At 43.7% G+C, this 25,310-nt stretch overlaps 1 protein-coding gene across 4 annotated transcripts in view; it reads left to right on the forward strand.

The window, feature by feature from the left end:
* The window catches only part of tbc1d4 (TBC1 domain family, member 4), a 160,582-nt gene that overhangs the window by 109,524 nt on the left and 25,748 nt on the right, over positions 1–25,310 (forward strand). For 3 of the 4 annotated variants that reach the window (XM_014163748.2, XM_045704356.1, XM_014163749.2), the window contains 5 exons: positions 11,549–11,697; positions 15,542–15,754; positions 21,631–21,795; positions 22,082–22,240; positions 22,581–22,825. In XM_014163748.2, the coding sequence (XP_014019223.1) occupies positions 11,549–11,697; positions 15,542–15,754; positions 21,631–21,795; positions 22,082–22,240; positions 22,581–22,825 (931 nt within the window). Of the gene's footprint in view, positions 1–2,253; positions 2,273–11,548; positions 11,698–15,541; positions 15,755–21,630; positions 21,796–22,081; positions 22,241–22,580; positions 22,826–25,310 lie in introns of those variants that run through there. The other variant, XM_045704357.1, reaches the window with a different exon arrangement.

Genomic DNA, 25,310 nt, shown 5'->3' on the forward strand with positions numbered 1-25,310 from the left:
TCTAGGGTAGGGTCATGATTCAGTTTGCGATAGAAGTCACCTTTAGATAGTTGTCGGTGACATTCATTCACATAGTCACATTTGTTTTGTATACAAATTCCTCCTCCTTTGTCACATTTGTTTATGATAATCAACATAATCTGACTGTAAGAGTCATTCTCTCGTCTCTACTCAGGTTATCGTAGGATTTGTGTTTCTGTTTGTCTTTCAGTAGGTCACCTACATCATTTTCAACAATCCTGCAGAAGGTTTCTATGGATGCATTGCGTTTGGGGGGAGGTGCGAATAAATGTTTTGCTCTAAATGTGGTTCTCTCATAGTTCTCAGCTCCCTCAGCTGGGTTAATGGGTCCATCTCCTCCTTGACTCACGGTAGGACAGGTAAGTCTATTGATTAGCGTGGTAGACCTATGTATACATCTCACTTAGGATGACACTTCAAGTGGAGTCATGTTTCACTGTTATCAAAGAACTCACGCAATCTCAGATTACGGAAAAACTTGAATAGATCTATCTGGACTTCAAAGTCATTCACGTATGCAGTGGGTACAAATGATAAGCCCTTATTGAGAACATTAAGGTGAGCTGATGTCAGGGTCTGTCTTGATGAGTTGAAGACATTTAGCTCCTGTTGGACTAGGGGCGGTCCTGGATCTCAATTGGTAGGTGTCGCGGGGTGGTAGTGAATTTCTTCTTCTCCCGACGTATGCCTCAAACCCTCTTGCGTGCTGGGGGAGTTGTCCTTGATGTTGTCCCCCGTGTCCTCGTCCTCTGTTGTAGAAGAAATGCTCACCGTTGGTTGAGGAGCCAGAGTTAGCCTGTCTGTGGATAGTTGGTCTGACGGAGGAACTCAGCGTCTGTCATCGGCTTGTCTCTTCCGGTTTTGTGGTTTCTTGTGCTCAGGATCTCGACAGAGGTATATTAGTCCGTTGTTCTTTTCTTCCAAATTGCATTTATGCTTCTTGATTTTCCTCTCCCTCAGTTCGGTCGTAATCTTGGTCTGAAGGTCAGCGTTACTCTTAATGAGATCATCCAGTTTGATAGGGTCATTAAGCTCATCTCATAGAGCTTGCTGTGAATTTTCAACTGAGGTTGCGATCTCGATAATATCCTTTTTAAGTTATTCAATGATCAGAGTCATCAGGTCCAGTGAACATTTGTTAAGTATAGCACACCCCCGTTCGCAAAACTCTTCAGTGCTTTGGCCAAGTGAAGGCTCTTTACTCTTCTTTAAGTCACCACAGAGAGAGAGAAAGAGATGGACCCAGACTCACCGGTTAGTCTACCATTTTAAGTATTTTATTAGGCCTTTGTGGTCTAAAAAGGAAGGACAATACAAGCACGAGGATCCACTTTTACAGTGCATTCGGGAAAGTATTCAGACCCCTTCACTTTTTCCACATTTTGTTACGTTACAGCCTTATTCTAAAATGTGTTGAATTATCTGCACACAATACCCCATAATGTCAAAGCGAAAACCGTTTTTTAGACATTTTTGCACATATATTAAAAATAAAAAACAGATACCTACCTTAATTACATGAGTAAACAGACCCTTTCCTATGAGACTCGAAATTGAGCTCAGGTGCATCCTGTTTCCATTGAATTTCCTTGTCGTGACATTCATTGATCTGATGACTGTTATTTATCGAATCAACTAAGTATGTTTAATTGTTACCCAATTAAATTAATCATGTAACAATTAACTCATTAGGAATTTCGGGCACCACAAGAGCAGTTGTTTGAAGAGTTACCATCTCCTGAATTAAACTCTAAAGGTCTTTATCTGTCACATTCATAAAACCGTCAACGTATTAATCATTACCTCTTATCCTATCATCATTCTGAACAGTTGTAACCTTCTTGGATCTGCAAAACCCCCAGCCTTACCTATGATACAGTACCTCACAAATTGGTTTAATTATTTATTTACTAGCTAACTCCCCTTTCCTGTCTTCTACTGTTGTTCACTCTGGAAGATGCTCCTCGGAAGATAGGCTAGCCAGCCGTGTCGATGGTTCCCACTGGGTGATGAGAGTAGCGTACTACGGTAATTTGAGAGGAGTAGTACAGTAGGATGATTTGAAGAGTAGTAGGATGGTCCCACTTAGATTCGCTTTTCTAGATATTTGACTTAGGACAGCTAATCAGCCGTACCAGTGATTGTCCGAGAGGGGAGGTTTCTCCTCTCTCCACCTCGTGTTGATAGTCAGAGTTTGAATCACTTTACACGCACAGCTGCAGCCTGGCGATGTTCTGGTCTAGTCTGGGAGGTGAGTTTATTTTCTTCACCTCGTGTTGAGGTTCAAAGTTCCAACCATTTCAAATGTGTAGCTACGCTGCACGCTTTTCTGGTCTGTTAATTTCTGTTACCAAACATTTTATGCACTCTGGCCGAAGGGGACGGTTCCGTCAGCCTGACACTCTCTGACCTCACTCGGGGCGTGGCTACTTATTATGCACAGTTTATAGGAGATAGATTCTCCTATGGTTGACAGATAAAAGGGCTATATTTTTCAAGTTACTGTATTTTCTTTATAACCCTTTTAATGAGATCACAAAACATTAATTTTCTATAGATCATCTCTGACCATTCCCCACGTTCTTATGTTAGAAATATTGTTCCAGTATTCACTTTAGAAACTGTTAGAGTTTTGTTGGAAAGACTGTCTGTTAACAAAGACATTCCTAATACTGGAGGGAAAAGAGAGTCCTCTTCTGCTGTAATTTACGACAAGGTGTGAGCTGTCAACTCAGCAGCAACTCCTTCCTCCCCTCTTTGGGTGAGAGAGGGCCTGGCTACTGTCATCCACCGCCAAGTTGATCTGATCCATTCTGATCCTCACAGGACAATCAAGACATCCTTGAGATGTTTCTACAACTTGATTGTAGTCCACCTGTGGTAAATTCAATTGATTGGACATTATTTGGAAAGGCACCCACCTGTCTATATAAGGTGCAACATTTAGTGCAATCAGAGCAAAAACCAAGCCATTAGGTCGAAGGAATTGTCGTTAGAGCTTTGAGACAGGATTGTGTTGAGGCAAACATCTAGGAAAGGGTTCCACTACATTTCTGCAGCATTGAAGGTCTGCAAGAACACAGTTGCCTCCATCATTCTTAAATGGAAGAAGTTTGGAACCACCAAGACTCTTCCTAGAACTGGCCGCCTGGCCAAACTGAGTGATCTGGGGAGAAGGGCCTTGGTCAGGGAGGTGACTAAGAACCCGATGGTCACTCTGACAGAGCTCTAGAGTTTGTCTGGGGAGATGGGAGAACCTTCCAGAATACAACCATCTCTGCAGCACTCTACCAATCAGGCTTTTATGGTAGAGTGGCCAGACGGAAGCCACTCCTCAATAAAAGGCACATGACAGTTGCTAAGGCACCTAAAGAACTCTCAGACTATGAGAAACAAGATTGTGTGGTCAGATGAAACCAAGATTGAACTCTTTGACCTGAATTGCAAGCGTCATGTCAGGAGGAAACCAGGCACCGCTCATCACCTGGCCAATACCATCCCTACGGTGAAGCATGGTGGTGGCAGCATCATGCTGTGGGGATGTTTTTCAGCGGCATGGACTAGGAGACTAGTCACGATCTAGGGAAAGATAAACAGACCAAAGTACAGAGAGACAAGTCTCTGAATGTCCTTGAGTGGCCCAGCCAGAGCCTGGACTTGAACCCGATCAAACATCTCTGAAAGATTTGAAAATAGCTGTGCAGCGACTCTCCCCATCCAACCTGGCAGAGCTTGAGAAGATCTGCAGAGAAAAATGGGATAGACTCCCCACATAAAGGTGTGCCATGCTTGTAGCTTCATAATTAAGAAGTCTCAAGGCTGTAATCGCTGCCAAAGGTGCTTCAAGAAAGTACTGAGTAAAGCGTCTGAATACTTGATATTTGATATTTCCGTTTATTTTTTTATATGCAAAACATTTCTAAAAACCTGTTTTTGCCTTGCCATTGTGGGGTATTGTGTGTAGATTGAGGGGGGTTGAAATGTAATCAAGTTCAGAATAAGGCTGTAACGTAACAAATTGTGGAAAAAGTAAAGGGGTCTGAATACTTTCCGAATGTCCTATATTATACATACAATATACTGTGGCAAAGAAGGGGGTCGAGTGATAAATGGCAGATATGTGAGGGCAGAACTAATAAACGGGCTCTGCCCGATCACTAAAATGGCCACCCCGATCAGAACTACAGATCACAAAATGGCCAAAACTACAATTCCCAGAAGCAAGGGGAACCCTCAGAAGGTGGAGCCGACCCACAGATAAAGGGTCAAGAAAAACCAGGAAGAGAGAGAGAGGGCGGGAAGGATCTATGAACCATAGAGAAAGAGACAATCTACATTGGCTGGATTTACCGTGTACGAGCTGGACTGTTTTGGACTTACCTGTTGGCGTTTAGACCTGGACCTACCGAGAACCAGATTTGTGTACCGAACCCTGCTATCCTTGACCTTACCTGCGGCCTGGGTGGACCAGGACAGCGAAACAAACACACAGGTACTGTCATGTTCGAAAGAACTTTCATTCTGGGCTGACTTTGGTGACAGTTTCCCACTTAATTTGTGACAAACGCTCCTAACTTTGAAGAGGTTTGCCACAATACCGACACACTGACAGCGCATTCCCCAAGCGAAACAGCCTTTGCCAAATATACTGGAATTAAATGGGTGTATTACTGAACCTTTTGATGAACAAAAATATTTGAATGGGAAGAAACTGTCACTGGCAAACATGGTTACGAGGAGTGGATACTATAATATAATGTTCGGCATGTCCAGCCCATCCATTATCTCATTGTGTTGTGTGACAAAACTGCACATTTTAGAGTGTTGTCCCTAGCGTAAGGTGCACCTGTGTAATGATCATGCTGTTTAATTAATCAGCTTCTTGATATACCACACCTGTCATTTGGATGGATTATCTTGGCAAAAGAGAAATGCTCACTAACAGGGATGCAAACAAATGTATGCTCAAAATTTAAGGGAATTAAGCTTTTTGTGCTTATGGAAATTGTCTGGGATCTTTAATTTCACCTCATGAAACCAACACTTTGCGTGTTGCGTTTATATTTTTGTTCAGTGTGTACAAAACATTAAGAACACCGGCTCTTTCCATGACAGACTGACCAGGTGAAAAGCTATGATGCATTATCTCTTGTTAAATCCAGTTCAATCAGTGTAGATGAAGGGGGAGGAGACAGGTTAAAGGATGTTTAAGCCTTAATGTATATTTATAATTCTTTGGATTCTGTGTATTTATTATTATTATTTAGCATTTTCATTTTTGGACATAAGATAAAAAACATTTTGGAAATACATTACATGGCCAAATGTATGTGGACACCCCTTCAAATTAGTGGATTTGGCTATTTCAGCCACACCCGTTGCTGACAGGTGTATAACCTCTCTGGGCTAGGCGGGACGAAATCGTCCCACCTACGCAACAGCCAGTGTAATCCCGTGGCGCGATTTTCAAATACCTTAGAAATGCTATTACTTCAATTTCTCAAACATATGACTATTTTACACCATTTTAAAGACAAGAATCTCCTTTATCTAACCACACTGTCCGATTTCAAAAAGGCTTTACAGCGAAAGCAAAACATTAGATTATGTCAGCAGAGTACCCAGCCAGAAATAATCAGACACCCATTTTTCAAGCTAGCATATAATGTCACAAAAACCCAGAAGACAGCTAAATGCAGCACTAACCTTTGACGATCTTCATCAGATGACACACCTAGGACATTATGTTATACAATACATGCATGTTTTGTTCAATCAAGTTCATATTTATATCAAAAACCAGCTTTTTACATTAGCATGTGACGTTCAGAACTAGCATACCCCCCGCAAACCTCCGGTGAATTTACTAAATTACTCACGATAAACGTTCACAAAAAACATAACAATTATTTTAAGAATTATAGATACAGAACTCCTTTGTGCAATCGAGGTGTCTGATTTTAAAATAGCTTTTCGGTGAAAGCACATTTTGCAATATTCTGAGTACATAGCCCAGCCATCACGGCTAGCTATTTAGACACCCACCAAGTTTAGCCCTGACCAAACTCCGATTTACTATTACAAAAGTTTGATTACCTTTGCTGTTCTTCGTCAGAATGCACTCTCAGGACTGCTACTTCAATAACAAATGTTGGTTTGGTCCAAAATAATCCATCGTTATATCCAAATAGCGGCGTTTTGTTTGTGCGTTCAAGACACTATCCAAAGTGTAAATAAGGGTCACGAGCATGGCGCAATTCGTGACAAAAAAATTCTAAATATTCCATTACCGTACTTCGAAGCATGTCAACCGCTGTTTAAAATCAATTTTTATGCCATTTTTCTCGTAAAAAAGCGATAATATTCCGACCGGGAATCTGCGTTTAGGTAAACAGAGGAAAGAAAACAAAGCATTCGGTCGACGCGGGCACGCGCCTGAGTCTCACAGTACTGTAACCAGCCACTACCCAAACGCACTACTTTTTTTCAGCCAGATCCTGCAAAGCCACGATTCAGCTTTTTGCCGCCTTCTGAGAGCCCATGGGAGCCGTAGGAAGTGTCACGTAACAGCAGAGATCCTCTGTAATGGATAGAGATAATCAAGAAGGGCAAGAAATTCTCAGACAGGCCACTTCCTGCATGGAATCTTCTCAGGTTTTGGCCTGCCATATGAGTTCTGTTATACTCACAGACACCATTCAAACAGTTTTAGAAACTTTAGGGTGTTTTCTATCCAAAGTCAATAATTATATGCATATTCTAGTTACTGGGCAGGAGTAGTAACCAGATTAAATCGGGTACGTTTTTTTATCCAGCCGTGTCAATACTGTCCCCTAGACCTAACAGGATAAAGTCGAGCACACAGCCATACAATCTCCATTGACAAACATTGGTAGTAGATGGCTCATACTGGCCCGTACTGAAGAGCTCAGTGACTTTCAACGTTGCACCGTCATAGGATGCCTTTCCAACAAGTCAAATTTCTGCCCTGCTTGAGCTGTCCCGGTCAACTGTAGGTGCTGTTATTGTGAAGTGGAAACGTCTAGGAGCAACAACAGCTCAGCCGGGAAGTGGTATGCCACACATGCCAAGCGTTGGTTGGAGTGGTGTAAAACTTGCCGCCATTGGACTCTGGAGCAGTGGAAACGCGTTCTCTGGAGTGATGAGCCACGCTTCACCATCTGGCAGTCCAACGGAAGAATCTGGGTTTGGCGGATGCCAGGAGAACGCTACCTTCCCCAATACATATTGCCAACTGTAAAGTTTGGTGAAAGAGGAATAATGGTCTGGGGCTGTTTTTCATGGTTCAGGCTAGGCCCCTTCAGTTCCAGTGAAGGGAAATCTTAACGGTACAGCATAAAATGACATTCTTGACGATTCTGTGCTTCCAACTTTGTGGCAACAGTTTGGGGAAGGCGAGGTCCATACAGAAATCGTTTGTCGAGATCGGTGTGAAAGAACTTGACTGGCCTGCACAGAGCCCTGACCTCAACCCCATCGAACACCTTTGGGATGAACCCTGATGCTTATAAGAAATCCCGCTATGCCCCGACGAACCATCAAGCAGGCAAAGCGTCAATACAGAACTAAGATTGAGTCCTACTACACCGGCTCCGGCGCTCGTCAAATATGGCAGGGCTTACAAAATTTTACGGACTCCAAAGGGAAGCCTAGCCGCGAGCTGCCGAGTGACACGAGCCTACCAGAAGAGCTAAATTACTTCTATGCTGGCTTCGATGCAAGAAAATCTGAAGCATGCATGAGAGCAACAGCTGTTCCGGAAGACTGTGTGATCACGCTCTCCTTAGCTGATGTGAGTAAGACCTTTAAACAGGTCAACATTCAGACGGATTACCAGGATGTGTACTCCAAGCATGCACTGACCAACTGGCAACTGTCTCTAACCGAATCTGTAATCCCTACATGTCTCAAGCAGAACACCATAGTCCCTGTGTGTCACGCTCGTCTAAAGGAGTAGACCAAGGCGCAGCGTGCTTAGAGTTCCACATGTTTAATAAATATGAAACTCACCAAACAATACAAATGAAAACGAAGCGTGACGTTCTGGGCTGCTCACAGGCTCTGGTGCGGGACGTGGACCCTGCTCCACCTTCGGCTTGGCCCACTTAGATGGCTCCCCTAGAGCGTGATCTCCTGCCGCCGACCACGGACTGGGGACCCTCGCAGCGGGCCCCGGACTGGCGGGCGACTCTGGCTGCGCCCGGCTGGCGGGCGACTCTGGCTGCGCCCGGCTGGCGGGCGACTCTGGCTGCGCACGGCTGGCGGGCGACTCTGGCTGCGCACGGCTGGCGGGCGGCTCCGGGCTGGCGGGCGGCTCTGGCGGCTCCGGGCTGGCGGGCGGCTCCGGATTGGTTCTGGGCGCAGGCACAGGACTCACCAGGCTGGGGAGACATGCAGGAGGCCTGGCTCTGGGCGCAGGCACAGGACTCACCAGGCTGGGGAGACATGCAGGAGGCCTGGCTCTGGGCGCCGGCACAGGATTCACCAGGCTGGGGAGACATGCAGGAGGCCTGGCTCTGGGCGCAGGCACAGGATAGACCGAGTCCTGGAGACGCACTGGAGGTCTGGAGCGCACGGCCTGCACAACCCGCCCTGGCTCGATGCCCACTCTAGCATGGCACTTGCGGGGGGCTGGCCTATAGCGCACCGGGCTATGTGCACGCACTGGAGACACTGTGCGCTTCACAGCATAACACGGTGCCTGACCAGTACCACGCTGCTTCCGGTAAGCACGGGGAGCTGGCTCAGGTCTCCAACCTGACTCTGCCACACTCCCCGTGTGCCCCCCACCCAAAAAAATGTTGGGGGCTGCCCCTCGGGCTTCCTTGCCAGCCGTGTTCCCTCATACCGTTGCCGTTGGTCCTTCTTTCCTGCTGCCTCCGCTCTTCTGAGTGCCTCTACCTGTTCCCATGGGAGGCGATTCCTTCCGACCAGGATCTCTTCCCAAGTGTAGGATCCCTTGCCGTCCAGGATGTCCTCCCATGTCCAGTCCTTTCTCTCCCTGGCCCAGGATACTTGCTCTTCCTGGGCACGCTGCTTGGTCCTTCTTTGGTGGGATCTTCTGTCACGCTCGTCTAAAGGAGTAGACCAAGGCGCAGCGTGCTTAGAGTTCCACCTGTTTAATAAATATGAAACTCACCAAACAATACAAATGAAAACGAAGCGTGAGGTTCTGGGCTGCTCACAGGCCGCTACACAAACACAAGATCCCACAAAGCACAGGTGGGAAAAGGCTGCCTAAGTATGATTCCTAATCAGAGACAACGATAGACAGCTGCCTCTGATTAGGAACCCTACTCGGCCCAAAACAAAGAAATACAAAAACATAGAAAAAGGAACACAGAACGCCCACACCAGTCACACCCTGGCCTAACCAAAATAGAGAACAAAACCCTCTCTATGGCCAGGGCGTGACACTGTGCCCAAGAACACCAAGGTAACCTGCTTAAATAACTACCGACCTGTAGCACTCACACCTGCAGCCATGAAATGCTTTGAAAGGCTGGTCATGGCTGACAACACCATCATCACAGAAACCCTTGACCCACTCCAATTTGCATACCGTCCCAACAGATCCACGTATCTCTATTGCAATCCCTGGACCTACATGAGAATGCTATTGACTACAGCTCAGCGTTCAACACCATAGCGCCCTCAAAGCTCATCACTAAGCTTAGGATCCTGGGACTAAACACCTCCCTCTGCAACTGATTCCTGGACTCCCTGACGGGCCGCCCCCAGGTGGTAAGGGTAGGTAACAACACATCCGTCATGCTGATCCTCAACACGGGGGCCCCTCATGGGTGCGTGCTCAGAAGCCTCCTGTAGTGCGTACAACCCAGTACCTCACTGGGGCCAATCTTCTTACCATCCAGGACCTCTATACCAGGCGGTGTCAGAGGAAGGCCCTAAAAATTGCCAAAGATTCCAGCCACCCTAGTCATAGAATGTTCTCTCTGCTACCGCATGGAAAGCGGTACCGGAGCGCCAAGTCTAGGTCCAAAAAGCTTCTTAACAGCTTTTACCCCCAAGCCATAAGACTCCTGAACAGCTAATAAAATGGCTACTCAGGAATATTTGCATTGACCTACCCCCTTTTTACGTTGCTGCTACTCGCTGTTTATTATCTATGCATAGTGACCTATATGTACGTATTACCTCAATTACCTCGACTAACCTGTACCCTCGCACATTGACTCTGTACCAGGAACCCGTGTAAATAGCCTCGTTATTGTTATTTTATTGTCACTCTTTATTTATTTTTTCTTCTCAAAACTGCACTGTTGGTTAAGGGCTTGCAAGTAAGCATTTCACAGTAAGGTCTACACCTGTTGTATTCGGCACATGTGACAAATACAATTTGATTTGAAGTCACTAATGTAATACTGCAAAAGAGGTGGCAATGAAATGAACTATGTGTCCTGAATACAAAGTGTTATGTTCGGGTCAAATACAATACAACATATTACTGAGTACCACTCTCATACTCTCATATTTTCAAGCATAGTGTTGGCTGCATCATGTTATGGTTATGCTTGTAATCATTAAGGAATGGGGAGTTTTTTTCACTTCCTGACCACATGGAAACCTGAGCTGCACTACAATCTCAAATCGAACCACCTCCCAAAATTATGCAACACTATTATAGGATGTGGGGGCACCGCCACCGTCTCAGCAACAGTGTCCCCGTAGCCCTGACATCGCTCTGAGGTGGCTTCCTGTTATTCTCTACTCGGGTCTCTTGAGCAGTGAAGTAAGCGCCTCATGACTAGACAGTATCTTGTTAATCTGAGTATCAGTTGTCATCTGATCCAGGGTTACGCAAGGTTACATATTTTGAAATGTATTGTCTAGTGTTAACTGCAGACATTTTCAAGTCAGGTCTACATTTCTTTGACATTTAAAGACAGTTTATCTTGTCGGTGGCCCACTCTTTGATGGTAGGCACATGTTACAGAGTGTGGCTTTAACCTTTGGTTTGAGAAACAATTGAGAAACAGGGTGTGTCCGAAATAGAACCCTATTTTCTATATATTGCACTACTTTTGCACAATAAGGTGCCATTTCAGATGGAATCATAGTCTTGAAATAGATCAGTCAGCTTCCTTTCCCTATTCTCCTCTCTCCCATAAAACGCAACTTCTTCTTTCACAAGGAAATGATCCAAACATCCATGTAACAGTGGCTGCATCTGTGTCTTGATGTTTGCTCTTGTTTTATGTACTAATTATGGATCTACTCTACTAATTTCTACTTTATTAATCAATATTTATGTGTGTGTGTGTGACTGCGTGTGTGTGACTGCGTGTGTGTGACTGCGTGTGTATACTACTATCTGTGTGTGGGTGTTTGTTTACGTGCCTTTGTATTTGTGACATGCCCACTCCTCTTCTCTTTCACTCTCTCGCTCCCTCTCCCTCCTTTTCCCTCTCTTGCTCTCTCTCTCCTCACCTCTCTCTCTCAACCCCCCCTCCCTCCCTCTTTATCATTTTCCCTTGCCCATCAGTAATGGGGAGGGCAGGAAGAGGACCCTATCTGGATGCAGCAGTGACAGTGTGAGTGCACCCCTCAACCTCCGCAAAGTGTCCTGGAGACAGAAGATCTTCCTGCGGGTCGCCTCGCCCCTGAACAAGCCCACATCCATGCAGCACCCAGGTGTGTGTGTGTGTGTAACAGGCCTGCTACACTGAACAAGTAATTTTTGCAGTGTGAGACGCTGCTATATTATTTCAATGAAACCTAGGCACAAGCAGCACGGCTCTGCGAGAGGCTCGCGCTGCTCAGTGTAACACTTTGTTCAATTCTATTTTCACGCCCGAGAACACTTAACCTCTCTAGGGTAGGTGGCACCAAATCGTCCCACCTATGTAACAGCCAGTGTAATCCCGTGGCGCGTTATTCAAAAACCTCAAAAATGCAAAAACTTAAATTTTTCAAACATACGACTATTTTACACCATTTTAAAGACAAGACTCTCGTTAATCTAACCACACTGTCCGATTTCAAAAAGGCTTTACAACGAAAGCAAAACATTAGATTATGTCAGCAGAGTACCCAGCCAGAAATAATCAGACACCCATTTTTCAAGCTAGCATATAATGTCACATAAACCCAAACCACAGCTAAATGCAGCACTAACCTTTGATGATCTTCATCAGATGACAACCCTAGGACATTATGTTATACAATACATGCATGTTTTGTTCAATCAAGTTCATATTTATATCAAAAACCAGCTTTTTACATTAGCATGTGACTAGCATGTGACTAGCATTCCCACCGAAACACTGCCGGTGAATTTACTAAATTACTCACGATAAACGTTCACAAAAAGCATAACAATTATTTTAAGAATTATAGATACAGAACTCCTCTATGCACTCGATATGTCCAATTTTAAAATAGCTTTTCGGTGAAAGCACATTTTGCAATATTCTCAGTAGATAGCCCTGCATCACAGGGCTAGCTATTTAGACACCCAGCAAGTTTAGCACTCACCAAAGTCAGATTTACTATAAGAAAAATGTTATTACCTTTGCTGTCTTCGTCAGAATGCACTCCCAGGACTTCTACTTCAATAACAAATTTTGGTTTGGTTCAAAATAATCCATAGTTATATCCAAACAGCGGCGTTTTGTTCGTGCGTTCAAGACACTATCCGAAAGGGTAAATAAGGGTGACGAGCATGGCGCAATTCGTGACAAAAGAATTCTAAATATTCCATTACCGTACTTCGAAGCATGTCAACCGCTGTTTAAAATCAATTTTTATGCCATTTTTCTCATAAAAAAGCGATAATATTCCGACCGGGAATCTGCGTTTAGGTAAACAGACAAAAGAAAATAAAGCATTCGGTCGACTCGGGCACGCGCCTAAGCCCATAGTACTCTGATCGGCCACTTGCCAAAAGCGATAATGTGTTTCAGCCAGAGCCTGCCTCGATATCGTTCAGCTTTTTCCCGGGCTCTGAGAGCCTATGGGAGCCGTAGGAAGTGTCACGTTATTGCAAAGATCCTCAGTCTTCAATAAAAAGAGCCAAGATGAAACACCACTTGTCAGACAGGCCACTTCCTGCATGGAATCTTCTCAGGTTTTGGCCTGCCATTTGAGTTCTGTTATACTCACAGACACCATTCAAACAGTTTTAGAAACTTTAGGGTGTTTTCTATCCAAAGCCAATAATTATATGCATATTCTAGTTACTGGGCAGGAGTAGTAACCAGATTAAATCGGGTACGTTTTTTTATCCGGCCGTGTCAATACTGCCCCCTAGCCCTAACAGGTTAATAAAGTAGCTCACGCTGGCAAAAGTGTATCGTAAAAATAGACTGTTTTCCCGAAGCCCCAGTGTAGCTCCCCATCTCAAGCACAGATGGTTTGTAATTACAAACAATCCATAAGACACTGGTACAATTCAATTAAACTCAATTCAGTCCAACTTTATTTTTCCCATCGGGCAATTAAAAACGGCATAATCAGATTACAATACCCAATACAATGCATTCCCCCTTACAGTACTTTTAGTACAGAATTACAATAGGCTTGCAATATAGTCAGCAAAGTTGGAATGTATAATGAATTTGTGATGAAACGTGATGATTAGCATCTATATCCTTGAACTCTTGTGTCCTCTCAAACACTAAGCACCATGCCTGCAAGAGACCCACTTACAACTAGGGCTGTTGCGGTGACCATATTACCGCCACTATGGTGGTCACGAGTCATGAAGGCAGTCAAATTCCACGTGACCATTTAGTCACGGTTATTAGGCGATTCTCCAAGCTCTGATGCTTGTCCCTCAAATCACTCTGACATCAATGCAAATGTATTCGAAAATCTAATCAAACACTTCATGAGAGCCCATGAGCTCATGTTGTGCAACATTTCTATAGGCTTTGAAATTGCGCGAGAAAACAGTGATGGCCACTATTAAAAAGAGGAGGATCTCATCAGCTTTCTATAGGCTAGGCCTATAGAAAGAGACTGATTCATTAGAGCTAGACTCATAACACAGTGCCTGTTCAGACTGATTCATTAGAGCTAGACTCATAACACAGTGCCTGTTCAGACTGATTCATTAGAGACTGATTCATTAGAGCTAGACTCATAACACAGTAACTAACTTTCCTAATATTAAGCACATTGCTTATATTTACAACAGGAGTATAGCCTACCTGGCTGGCATGAAAATGAACCACGGGAAAAGCATCCTCCATTTAAGTGCATAGATGACATGTATTTTTTCCCCTGCCCCTGTTTCAATACAGGTGCATGATAATGCTCCATTCTAAATCCAAACAAATTTCACACATATATTATTTAGTATATGTAAAGACAAGATTAAATCAAGAATAGTCTGATGGGTGACAATATTAGCCTGTGAATTATATATTATCACTTGTGAATGATGCCCAGCATAAGAAACAATGACTTTAATTTTGTCATAGTCGCACACGTCATGTAGCCTAACCCATAGGCCTATATGTTTTGAATAGGTTTGTATCACAACTAAAGTGGCCAAATAACTTTAATTAATCTGCTTTACAAGGAGTGTAGAACCTAACTGGCATATATAAGCAGCGTGTAAGTTTCAAATTTCGTAAGATAATTTTCACCATAAAAATGCATCTTTTATAATAAAACCATTACATGCATAATCACATTTGCGGTCACTTTTGATAATAGTGTTTTCCTGCTAATGGAACATATGTGCTTATAGCCTACTACCATGTATGCATCGCTGTGCTTATAATGTGAAGAAATAGCCTAATAGTTCATTTTAAGCTAAATTTTCTGATCTGTTGCATCAGCCACATTGCATAAAAAAAGTGTTTTTGAAGCTAGTGGTCGTATACATTTGGGATCTATCACATCCCACAACTGTCCCAGACTACGTTTGGAATATTTATTTCTCGCAGAGAATAGAATAGATTGACTTTTGTACTAATGGGGATAGTAGATTGTCATAGGCTAGTGCTTTTGCTTTTCGTTAGGCCTACTCATCTTGTTTGCTGATGAAAAGTAAAAGTGGACAGTTCTTCCAATATCTTCAATATGCACCTCGGAAATAAGGACGCGCGCAGTTGCATCTCAGATGTGTCTGTCTTCACTTGTAGCCTGTGAGAAAGACCCAATCACGTGATTGAGATGTGATTTGGAGCAGGCAGCACTCAGGGAGAAGGGCACAACGGCTACTGGCTGCAAAAGGCATGGATTTTTTATGGTGCACTACGGCCACACAAAGGGGCTATATTACATGGATTTATTAGACTTTTTAAAATGTAGATGTTCCAAAGGTCTGCATCAGTGGCTTGTAGGCTATGTGTGGAAGCCAGGAGATGCTAAATTTGTTTATGTTAATTAACGGTCAATTACCGTGAGACCGACAGTTATTTGCTTGACAATCACCAGCTGATTACATTTCGTGACTGCCACAGCCCTACTTACAACCCCCTAAAAATGGCTGCAGTCTCAGTTATTTGTATGTGTTGTCTCTCAGACCACTGTGATGTGATGGACCTGCTGCCCCTCTCCCCCCGCTCCTTCGACCCAAGTCTGGACCCCCTGGCCAGCCTACTGCCCACCTCGGGTGACACCTTCACTGGGAAGAGGCCCAAGAGGACGGCGGTGCACTACCGGGCCCTATGGAAGACGGCGATCCACCAGCAGATACTGCTGCTACGCATGGAGAAGGAGAACCAGAGACTGGAGGGTGAGTGAGAATAGAATGGAGCTTTAGTCATCTATTATGCAGAGACAAAGGAAACTTGTCTCTTAGCTTACTCCTGTACCCAACCCCCTGTCACAAACACACACACACACATTTATTCCCATTCAAAATCCTATTTTCCCTAACCCTTAACCCAAACCCTAAATCTAATCTTTAAGCATAAAATAGCATTTGAACAATTTCAGGACATGAAAAAAGTTGGCATTGGCATTAGCCAGAGTTGGATATGAGAGAACATAGTTATCGTAAGCCAGAGTATGATATCTGAGAGGATAATAGCTAGAGTTACATTAGATATCTGAAAGGATATACAGTTGAAGTCGGAAGTTTATATACACTTAGGTTGGAGTCATTAAAACTCATTCAACCAATCCACAAATGTATTGTTAACAAACTATAGTTTTGTCAAGTCGGTTAGGACATCTACTTTGTGCATGACACAAGTCATTTTCCAACAATTGTTTACAGACAGATTATTTCACTTATAATTCACTGTATTACAATTCCAGTGGGTCAGAAGTTTACATACACTAAGTTGACTGTGCCTTTAAACAGCTTGGAAAATTCCAGAAAATGTTGTAATGGCTTTAGAAGCTTCTGATAGCCTAATTGACATCATTCGAGTCAATTGGAGGTGTACCTGTGGATGTATTTCAAGGCCTACCTTGAAACTCAGAGCCTCTTTGCTTGACATCATGTGAAAATCTAAAGAAATCAGCCAAGACCTCAGGAAAATAATTGTAGACCTCCACAAGTCTGGTTCATCCTTGGGAGCAATTTCCAAACGCCTGAAGGTACCACGTTCATCTGTACAAACAATAGTACGCAAGTATAAACACCATGGGACCACGCAGCCGTCATACCGCTCAGGAAGGAGACGCGTTCTGTCTCCTAGAGATGAACGAACTTCGGTGTGAAAAGTGCAAATCAATCCCAGAACAACAGCAAAGGACCTTGTGAAGATGCTGGAGGAAACAAGTACAAAAGTATCTATATCCACAGTAAAACAAGTCCTATATTGACATAACCTGAAAGGCTGCTCAGCAAGGCAGAAGCCCCTGCTCCAAAACCACCATAAAAAAGCCAGACTATGGTTTGCAACAAAGATCGTACTTTTTGTAGAAATGTCCTCTGGTCTGATGAAACAAAAATAGAACTGTTTGGCCATAATGACCATCGTTATGTTTGGAGGAAAAAGGGGTAGGCTGGCGAGCCGTAGAACACCATCCCAACTGTGAAGCACGGGGGTGGCAGCATCATGTTGTGGGGGTGCTTTCCTGCAGGAGGGTCTGGTGCACTTCACAAAATAGATGACATTATGAGGAAGGGAAATTATGTGGATATATTGAAGCAACATCTCAAGACATCAGTCATTTTTGTAGGGTCACGCGTCTCTCGCTTGCGTCTCACTTCTGTTTGTGATTCTGGAACACAACTATTTGTAGAATGTCTGGATGGAATACACACATTTAACTGTGAATTAATACTTCTACACCATCCAGAAACAAAACAATCGCTAGGCCCCTAGGCACTTCATACCATATACATCCAAAATAATTACCTTCTGATGTGCTAGAAGCAGTCCCTCAAGAATTTTTTGATTCTGCGATCGCCCAAATTTTGGCAAAATCAACAATGTCCTGCATTTCAAGAGGCTTGCAAATTTGACCAATCACCTCACTATTACCACATAAAACTGTCAAATGATTTAGTCTAGTTATTGTCAAAATGATTAAAACAGTGTGCCATTTTAGTCAAATCACATTTTTATTGCCTCATTAACCTATAGTAAACATAAATCACTGACTTCCATGAGCACAAACATACATGTAGCCTTGTCCTACCAACATCATTTTCGGCATAACATCCGTCCGCATGATTTTCTTCCCAACAGCCAAATTGGCAGCAGATACAAAATCCCACCCCTTGAGAGGGCTCCAGACTAACATTTACCCTTAACTTTTTCAGTTGGTGGCACCAGCCCATGATTTGGTCGCACATATTTTTTTCCACGCAATAGAAAAAAAACACGAATCACCCTATAAAATCATTTACAGTGCTTTAGACTGTGTATGACTATTGAGGTGGTTGACTATTTAAGAAATACACTGCTCAAAAAAATAAAGGGAACACTAAAATAACACATGCTAGATCTGAATGAATGAAATAATCTTATTAAATACTTTTTTCTTTGCATAGTTGAATGTACTGACAACAAAATCACACAAAAATAATCAATGGAAATCCAATTTATCAACCCATGGAGGTCTGTATTTGGAGTCACACTCAAAATTAAAGTGGAAAACCACACTACAGGCTGATCCAACTTTGATGTAATGTCCTTAAAACAAGTCAAAATGAGGCTCAGTAGTGTGTGTGGCCTCCACGTGCCTGTATGACCTCCCTACAACGCCTGGGCATGCTCCTGATGAGGTGGCGGATGGTCTCCTGAGGGATCTCCTCCCAGACCTGGACTAAAGCATCCGCCAAATCCTGGACAGTCTGTGGTGCAACGTGGCTTTGGTGGATGGAGCGAGACATGATGTCCCAGATGTGCTCAATTGGATTCAGGTCTGGGGAACGGGCGGGCCAGTCCATAGCATCAATGCCTTCCTCTTGCAGGAACTGCTGACACACTCCAGCCACATGAGGTCTAGCATTGTCTTGCATTAGGAGGAACCCAGGGCCAACCGCACCAGCATATGGTCTCACAAGGGGTCTTAGGATCTCATCTCGGTACCTAATGGCAGTCAGGCTACCTCTGGCGAGCACATGGAGGGCTGTGCGGCCCCCCAAAGAAATGCCACCCCACACCATGACTGACCCACCGCCAAACCGGTCATGCTGGAGGATGTTGCAGGCAGCAGAACGTTCTCCACGGCGTCTCCAGACTCTGTCACGTCTGTCACATGTGCTCAGTGTGAACCTGCTTTCATCTGTGAAGAGCACAGGGCGCCAGTGGTGAATTTGCCAATCTTGGTGTTCTCTGGCAAATGCCAAACGTCCTGCACGGTGTTGGGCTGTAAGCACAACCCCCACCTGTGGACGTCGGGCCCTCATACCACCCTCATGGAGTCTGTTTCTGACCGTTTGAGCTGACACATGCACATTTGTGGCTTGCTGGAGGTCATTTTGCAGGGCTCTGGCAGTGCTCCTCCTGCTCCTCCTTGCACAAAGGCGGAGGTAGCGGTCCTGCTGCTGGGTTGTTGCCCTCCTACGGCCTCCTCCACGTCTCCTGATGTACTGGCCTGTCTCCTGGTAGCGCCTCCATGCTCTGGACACTACGCTGACAGACACCTCAAACCTTCTTGCCATAGCTCGCATTGATGTGCCATCCTGGATGAGCTGCACTACCTGAGCCACTTGTGTGGGTTGTAGACTCCGTCTCATGCTACCACTAGAGTGAAAGCACCGCCAGCATTCAAAAGTGACCAAAACATCAGCCAGGAAGCATAGGAACTGAGAAGGGGTCTGTGGTCACCACCTGCAGAACCACTCCTTTATTGGGGGTGTCTTGCTAATTGCCTATAATTTCCACCTGTTGTCTATTCCATTTGCACAACAGCATGTGAAATGTCTTGTCAATCAGTGTTGCTTCCTAAGTGGACAGTTTGATTTCACAGAAGTGTGATTGACTTGGAGTTACATTGTGTTGTTTAAGTGTTCCCTTTATTTTTTTTTGTTTCATCTAGATTCTAACATGTCCAAGCAGGAATGCATGATTCAAGATATTTTGATAGGCAACCTAATCCAGTGATTGTCATGAATTGTGCGTTGACAATAGGGTATTATTGTTATATTTTACTGTTAAAATAGGGCTCCAGCATTTTCAAATTTTGTTGTTCAAAAGAGATGTGTTTACATCTTTTTGTGCACTAATATCAAGGCATCATTTATTTTGGGGCTAATTCACCAATTGAGGAAGTGGAAATCTCCAAACACATTAGCTAGATCGCTAACACTAAATATAATACCCACTGCCAGTGGTGTAAACTACTTAAGTAAAAATACTTGAAAGTACTACTTAAGTAGCTTATTGGGGTATCTGTACTTTATGATTTATATTTTTGACAACTTTTACTTTTATTCCACTACATTCCTAAAGAAAATAATATACTTTTTACTCCATACATTTTCCCTGACACCCAAAAGTACTCGTTACATTTTGAATGCTTAGCAGGACAGGAAAATGGTCCAATTCTCAAGAGAACATCACTGGTTATCCCGACTGCCTCTGATCTGGCGGACTCACTAAACACAAATGCTTCGTTTGTAAATTATGTATGAGTGTTGGAATGTGCTGCTGGCTAACTGTAAATTAAAAATCATGCCATCTGGTTTGTTTAATATAAGGAATGAGAAACTATTTGTACTTTTGATACTTAAGTATATTTAAAACCAAATACTTTTACTTTTACTCAAGTAGTATTTTACTGGATGACTTTCACTTTTTCTTGAGTCATTTTCAATTAATGTATATTTTATTTTTCTCAAGTATGGATATTGGGTACTTTTTCCACCACTGCCCACTGCACGTACTGTAGTCATGTATTAATCTAACATTAAATGTAATGTCCTAATTTTTTTGTTGCAGTTATAGCCTGCTACCCTATGCACTGGCAATTGCATGTTTCAGATCTTAAAGCCATATCAAATATCTTGGTTGTAAAATAGTTCCTATTGAACTCGTAATTAAGAGATTTGACCCACAGAAAGCTGAGAACAACAGTAGTTGCTTCCAAAGCTATGTATTTCCCGCAATTAGATTTTGAAATGTTATACAATCAGTAGCCTTTTTTCTTTCTCCCGGAGCCCACATCATGTGGCTCGCTCACCACAGCAGCAGGCCTCAGCAAAACAGGCCCCAGCGACAAAAACACGCAAAATGTGACAGTGGTAGCAGTCTGGAGCCCTGCCCTTTGGCATACTGTAGCTAAAGTTCTGTCGTAAGTAGTGGTCTGATAGGTTGAAGCAACCTAACTAGCTAGCATTATCAATCTGTTATTACAGGAGCGTGTATATTGGAATGATGCACTTTCAGATGTCTCTTGAGGTTTGTAGTATTTTTCCCTGTCAACTTGTTGGTGCAAATGCTGTCTTCTCCTGTGGAAACGTTGCGTTTGGTCTTGTTTGAATCAACATGATAAGTAAAGTGGCTCCAAACGTTGCCCCTTTTTCGTCAATGATTCGTTGCAACCAAATTGGTGACCAGTTGCCGGGCAGAGAGTTGACTCGTGAATGACCTGGGCATGGTATTTATTTTACACTGCATTGCAACATTGCAATGAGAAAGCCTTACAATTCTGCTAACCTAACTAGCGTAGTAGGCGTTAAGTAAACACCTGAAACTAGATCCCCCCTACTTGACGAGAAGAAGAAAAAAACTGTTGGGGAGGTTCTCTTCTGCACTGTTCAACCAATCTAGTAAACTTGGAGGAGTTAAGATGGAGTGTCAGCTTGTTAACATCCAAAAGCGGAAGTCACAGGCTCTCTTTCCATTTCCCCTGAAAACTAGAACATCCGGTTGTTGGGGACTCGGCAGAGGCTACAATTCTGCTAATGTCATTCATGCTTTTCATTGGACCAAACAAATAACACTGAAAAGCTCTTAATGTCTCCAAAACCTCTTGTCCAGTCCACCTACTTGTCAGATTTTAGTCACAGAGATAATTGTCTCGTTTTCGTCAACAGAAATGATTTTTTAATTTTTTTATATAGTTTTTTCTGGGTCTCTATAGCCAGTTATCATCTCGTCACTTGCCACTGAAAAATGTAACCTTTTCATCACTATTTTCGTTGGCGAAATTAACACTGCTTTGATCTCTCTCTGACCTCTCTGTGTGACCTCTCTCCGCTAGCAAGTCGAGACGAGCTGCACATCCGGAAGATGAAGCTGGACTACCAGGAAGTGGGGACGTGCATTAAAGACGTGCTAGCCTTTTGGGACAGGAAGCTGAGCGTTCCGGGCAGAGCCAAGGTCGTCCCGCTGGACAAAGAGGAGGTCCACAATGCAATCTCTAAGGGTGAGCGAGAGAGAGAGAGATAAAGGGTTAAACTGTGTGTGTGTGTGTGTGTGTGTGTGTGTGTGTGTGTGTGTGTGTGTGTGTGTGTGTGTGTGTGTGTGTGTGTGTGTGTGTGTGTGTGTGTGTGTGTGTGTGTGTGTGTGTGTATTAGTATGGTTGCCTGTCTTTGCTAATCTGTGTATTGCATATGTAATGTGTTTATCTTCCTACCACATCCTACACTTTCTCCATACTCCCGACACATCCAACGCTCTGTACTCTAAAACATCTTCATCTCTGTCCCCAGGTGTCCCTAAGGGCAGGCGTGGGGAGGTGTGGCTCCTCTTCTCCCAGCAGCACCGCCTGAGACACCGTCTGCCCCCCGGCCGCCACGCCCCAGACACCCCCTACCAAGACCTGCTGAAGCAGCTCACGGCCCAGCAGCACTCCATACTAGTTGACCTGGGTATGTGCACGTGCATGCATCCACACACACCCCACCAGGACCTGCTGAAGCAGCACACTGCCCAGGAATACTCCATGTGTGCGCATGCTTGTGTATGTACTAGAGGAGGCTGGTGGGAGGAGCTTTAGGAGGACAGGCTCATTGTAATGGCTGGAATGGAATAAATGGAAGGGTATCAAACATATGGAATCCATTCCATTCAAGCCATTACAATGAGACCATCCTCCTATAGCTTCTTCCACCAGCCTCCTCTGGTGCATATATACACACACAAAAACAAACAAACACACACCAATTGATTGATTGGTGTATTTCTTTCTTATTTGAATGAATTCAATAGGTCGGACGTTCCCCACCCACCAGTACTTCTCAGCCCAGCTGGGTGCAGGGCAGCTGTCCCTCTACAATCTGCTCAAGGCCTACTCTCTGTTGGACACTGAGGTGGGCTACTGCCAGGGCATCAGCTTTGTGGCAGGTATCCTGCTGTTGCACATGAGTGAGGACCAGGCCTTCGACATGCTCAAGTTCCTGATGTACGACCTGGGCTTCCGCAGACAATACAGGCCTGACATGACTTCTCTACAGGTAGGGGGATGGATGAATGGATGGGAGGGAGGGAGGGAGGGAGGGAGGGAGGGAGGGAGGGAGGGAGGGAGGGAGGGAGGGAGGGAGGGAGGGAGGGAGGGAGGGAGGGAGGGAGGGAGGGAGGGAGGGTGATGTTTGCTGGACCTCTAAAAGGACATTTCGGTAATGCTTTATTTAAAAGCCCAGTTAAAAAAAAATTATCTGGTACTTTAATCTAGTATTCACCTGGTGTTTATATGGTATTACCTAAGAAACTACAGGTAACTGCCAACATAATGGAAACACTTTAGTAAATAAGGGATAAAATTATATCTCTCTTCCGTACCTGCTGTCTCGACCTCTGAATGCTCGGCTATGAAAAGCCAACTGACATTTTCTCCTGAGGTGCTGACCTGTTGCACCCTCTATAACCACTGATATTATTATTTGACCCTGCTGGTCATCTATTAACGTTTGAACATCTTCAAGAACTATGTAATCTCCACCAGCACAGCCAGAAGAGGACTGGCCACCCCTCGGAGCCTGGTTCCTATCTAGGTTTCTTCCTAGGTTCCTGTCTTTCTAGGGAGTTTTTCCTAGCCACTGTGCTTCTACATCTGCACTGCTTGTTCTTGGGGTTTTAGGCTGGGTATCTGTATAAGCACTTTGTGACAAATGCTGATGTAAAAAGGACTTTTTAAAATACATTTGATTAAGTGATTGGTTTCCTTTTATATAGGCAGTTACCTGTATGTGATAACAATGACAACTTGCTAGCACTTTTACCACAAATAATTCAACACAATAACAACCTGGCACAAATGGTACATAGTGACTGACGCTTGTGTCAATGAATCATTGGCCACTCCATGTCAGGGCTCGTTCCACTTTTGCGAGCTCTATTCAGTTTTCTTTTTCCTTTTTTAAATACAGAAGCTAGGGCAACAGTGGGTAGGAGTAGGGTTTCATTCCCCTTGAAAATAAAACAATCTCACAATTGGTTCTCACCTGTGAAGTATGACGACGATTATGTATTTATTTGTTTTTGTTAAGGATCCCCAGCCACTCTTTCTGGGGTCCAGCAACATTAAAGCCATTAAATACAATTTAAAATATTACATAACATTTCATTTCATAACACTTCTCCCAGCACATTAGGTGTGTTCCCTCAGGCCACCGCTCTACTATCACATACAGCAAACAATAACCAACCCCATATCCAAACCTTCCAAACAGTACTGTTCGTTCTGTTAGTCTTGGCTATACAACTTTACTAGCTTAGCCATGTAGCCTGTTCTGACTGGTAAATACATAAGCAGGCGTGGTAATGTTTAATCTATCTGGCAACTCAGGGCTGATTTATGGCCAACCACTGCCCTCTTAGGCCTTTAACTGTGTTCTTATTGGGCTCTACTAAGGCCAACCCAAAGTTCACACAGGTAGAATGTTTTTCGTCATTGTTTCTTTATTTGTTCTCTATTGGCTAGCAGTGTTGACAAACCTTCCACTGCTAGTAACTGGGTGGGTAAACATTTGATTTGTGATTCTTTTTATTTTTAAGCGCTAGCTAGGTTCAACTATCGGACTGTTCTGTCAGGGCTGGAGCATGCTTGCTTCACTTTAGGGTCATTTTCTGTCTTCATCTGTTATTCTCTTCTGTAAGGAGCCGTGTCAGGGTGAGGAAAGTAAGGTATCTGACCGTCTGTCTACTTTTAGGAGATGGCGTGGTTGGTAGCTGTTTATCTTGTTAGCTACCCTTTCTGACTGTTTTGTGTGGAGTAGGAGTAAGCTAACATCAAATCAGCTATAGGCCTATGCAGTCAGATGTTCAGGAGTAATAACTATGTAAAAACATCTAGCCAGATCCTGCATGTATGCATCCTATATGTCTATCATGTGTGTGTGCTGTGTTGTAAGTGTGTTTCAAGGCTGATGTCTGACTATGGCCATGTCCAAATAACTGTACTTGCGTTCATAGTACTCTGATTGGGAATGAGAAAATATAAATGTTTAGTATGCTTTAAATTCCAGGTTGTTATACTCATTTTGGTTCTTGATCTCGTACGAATTCGCAAAATGAACGAATGCCGGGGAACAAGCACAATTGCCCATTGGAAGATGCCTTCTCAGTAAGGATGAGCCTAGTATGTTGGTATTTTTGGAATAAACCAAATATTCCTATTTCGCCCATGGGCGGCAGAAATATATTTTAGCATAATTTAGATATTTTTCTAATTAGCAATTTCGACATTGGGTACGCTATTTGTTAGTTAGAGATGCACTATGCAGAAATCGCTTTGCCATTTCCTGGTTGCTAAAATTCTAATAGTTCGCCTAAAGTCAGTTTAGGTGGCAAAACAAGCAAGTACAGTGTAGAGAATAAATGTACCATCTAAACCGCTGTGAAATACCTTTTCCATAACCAAAAATATTGTATTTTCAACTGTTTGAAGCTGGTATTCAAAACCAAACATAAAAGATGCAAAAATGTAACTTAAGAACGGGA

The sequence above is a fragment of the Salmo salar genome, chromosome ssa21 (assembly GCF_905237065.1).
Source record: "Salmo salar chromosome ssa21, Ssal_v3.1, whole genome shotgun sequence".
Taxonomy (NCBI): Eukaryota; Metazoa; Chordata; class Actinopteri; order Salmoniformes; family Salmonidae; genus Salmo; species Salmo salar.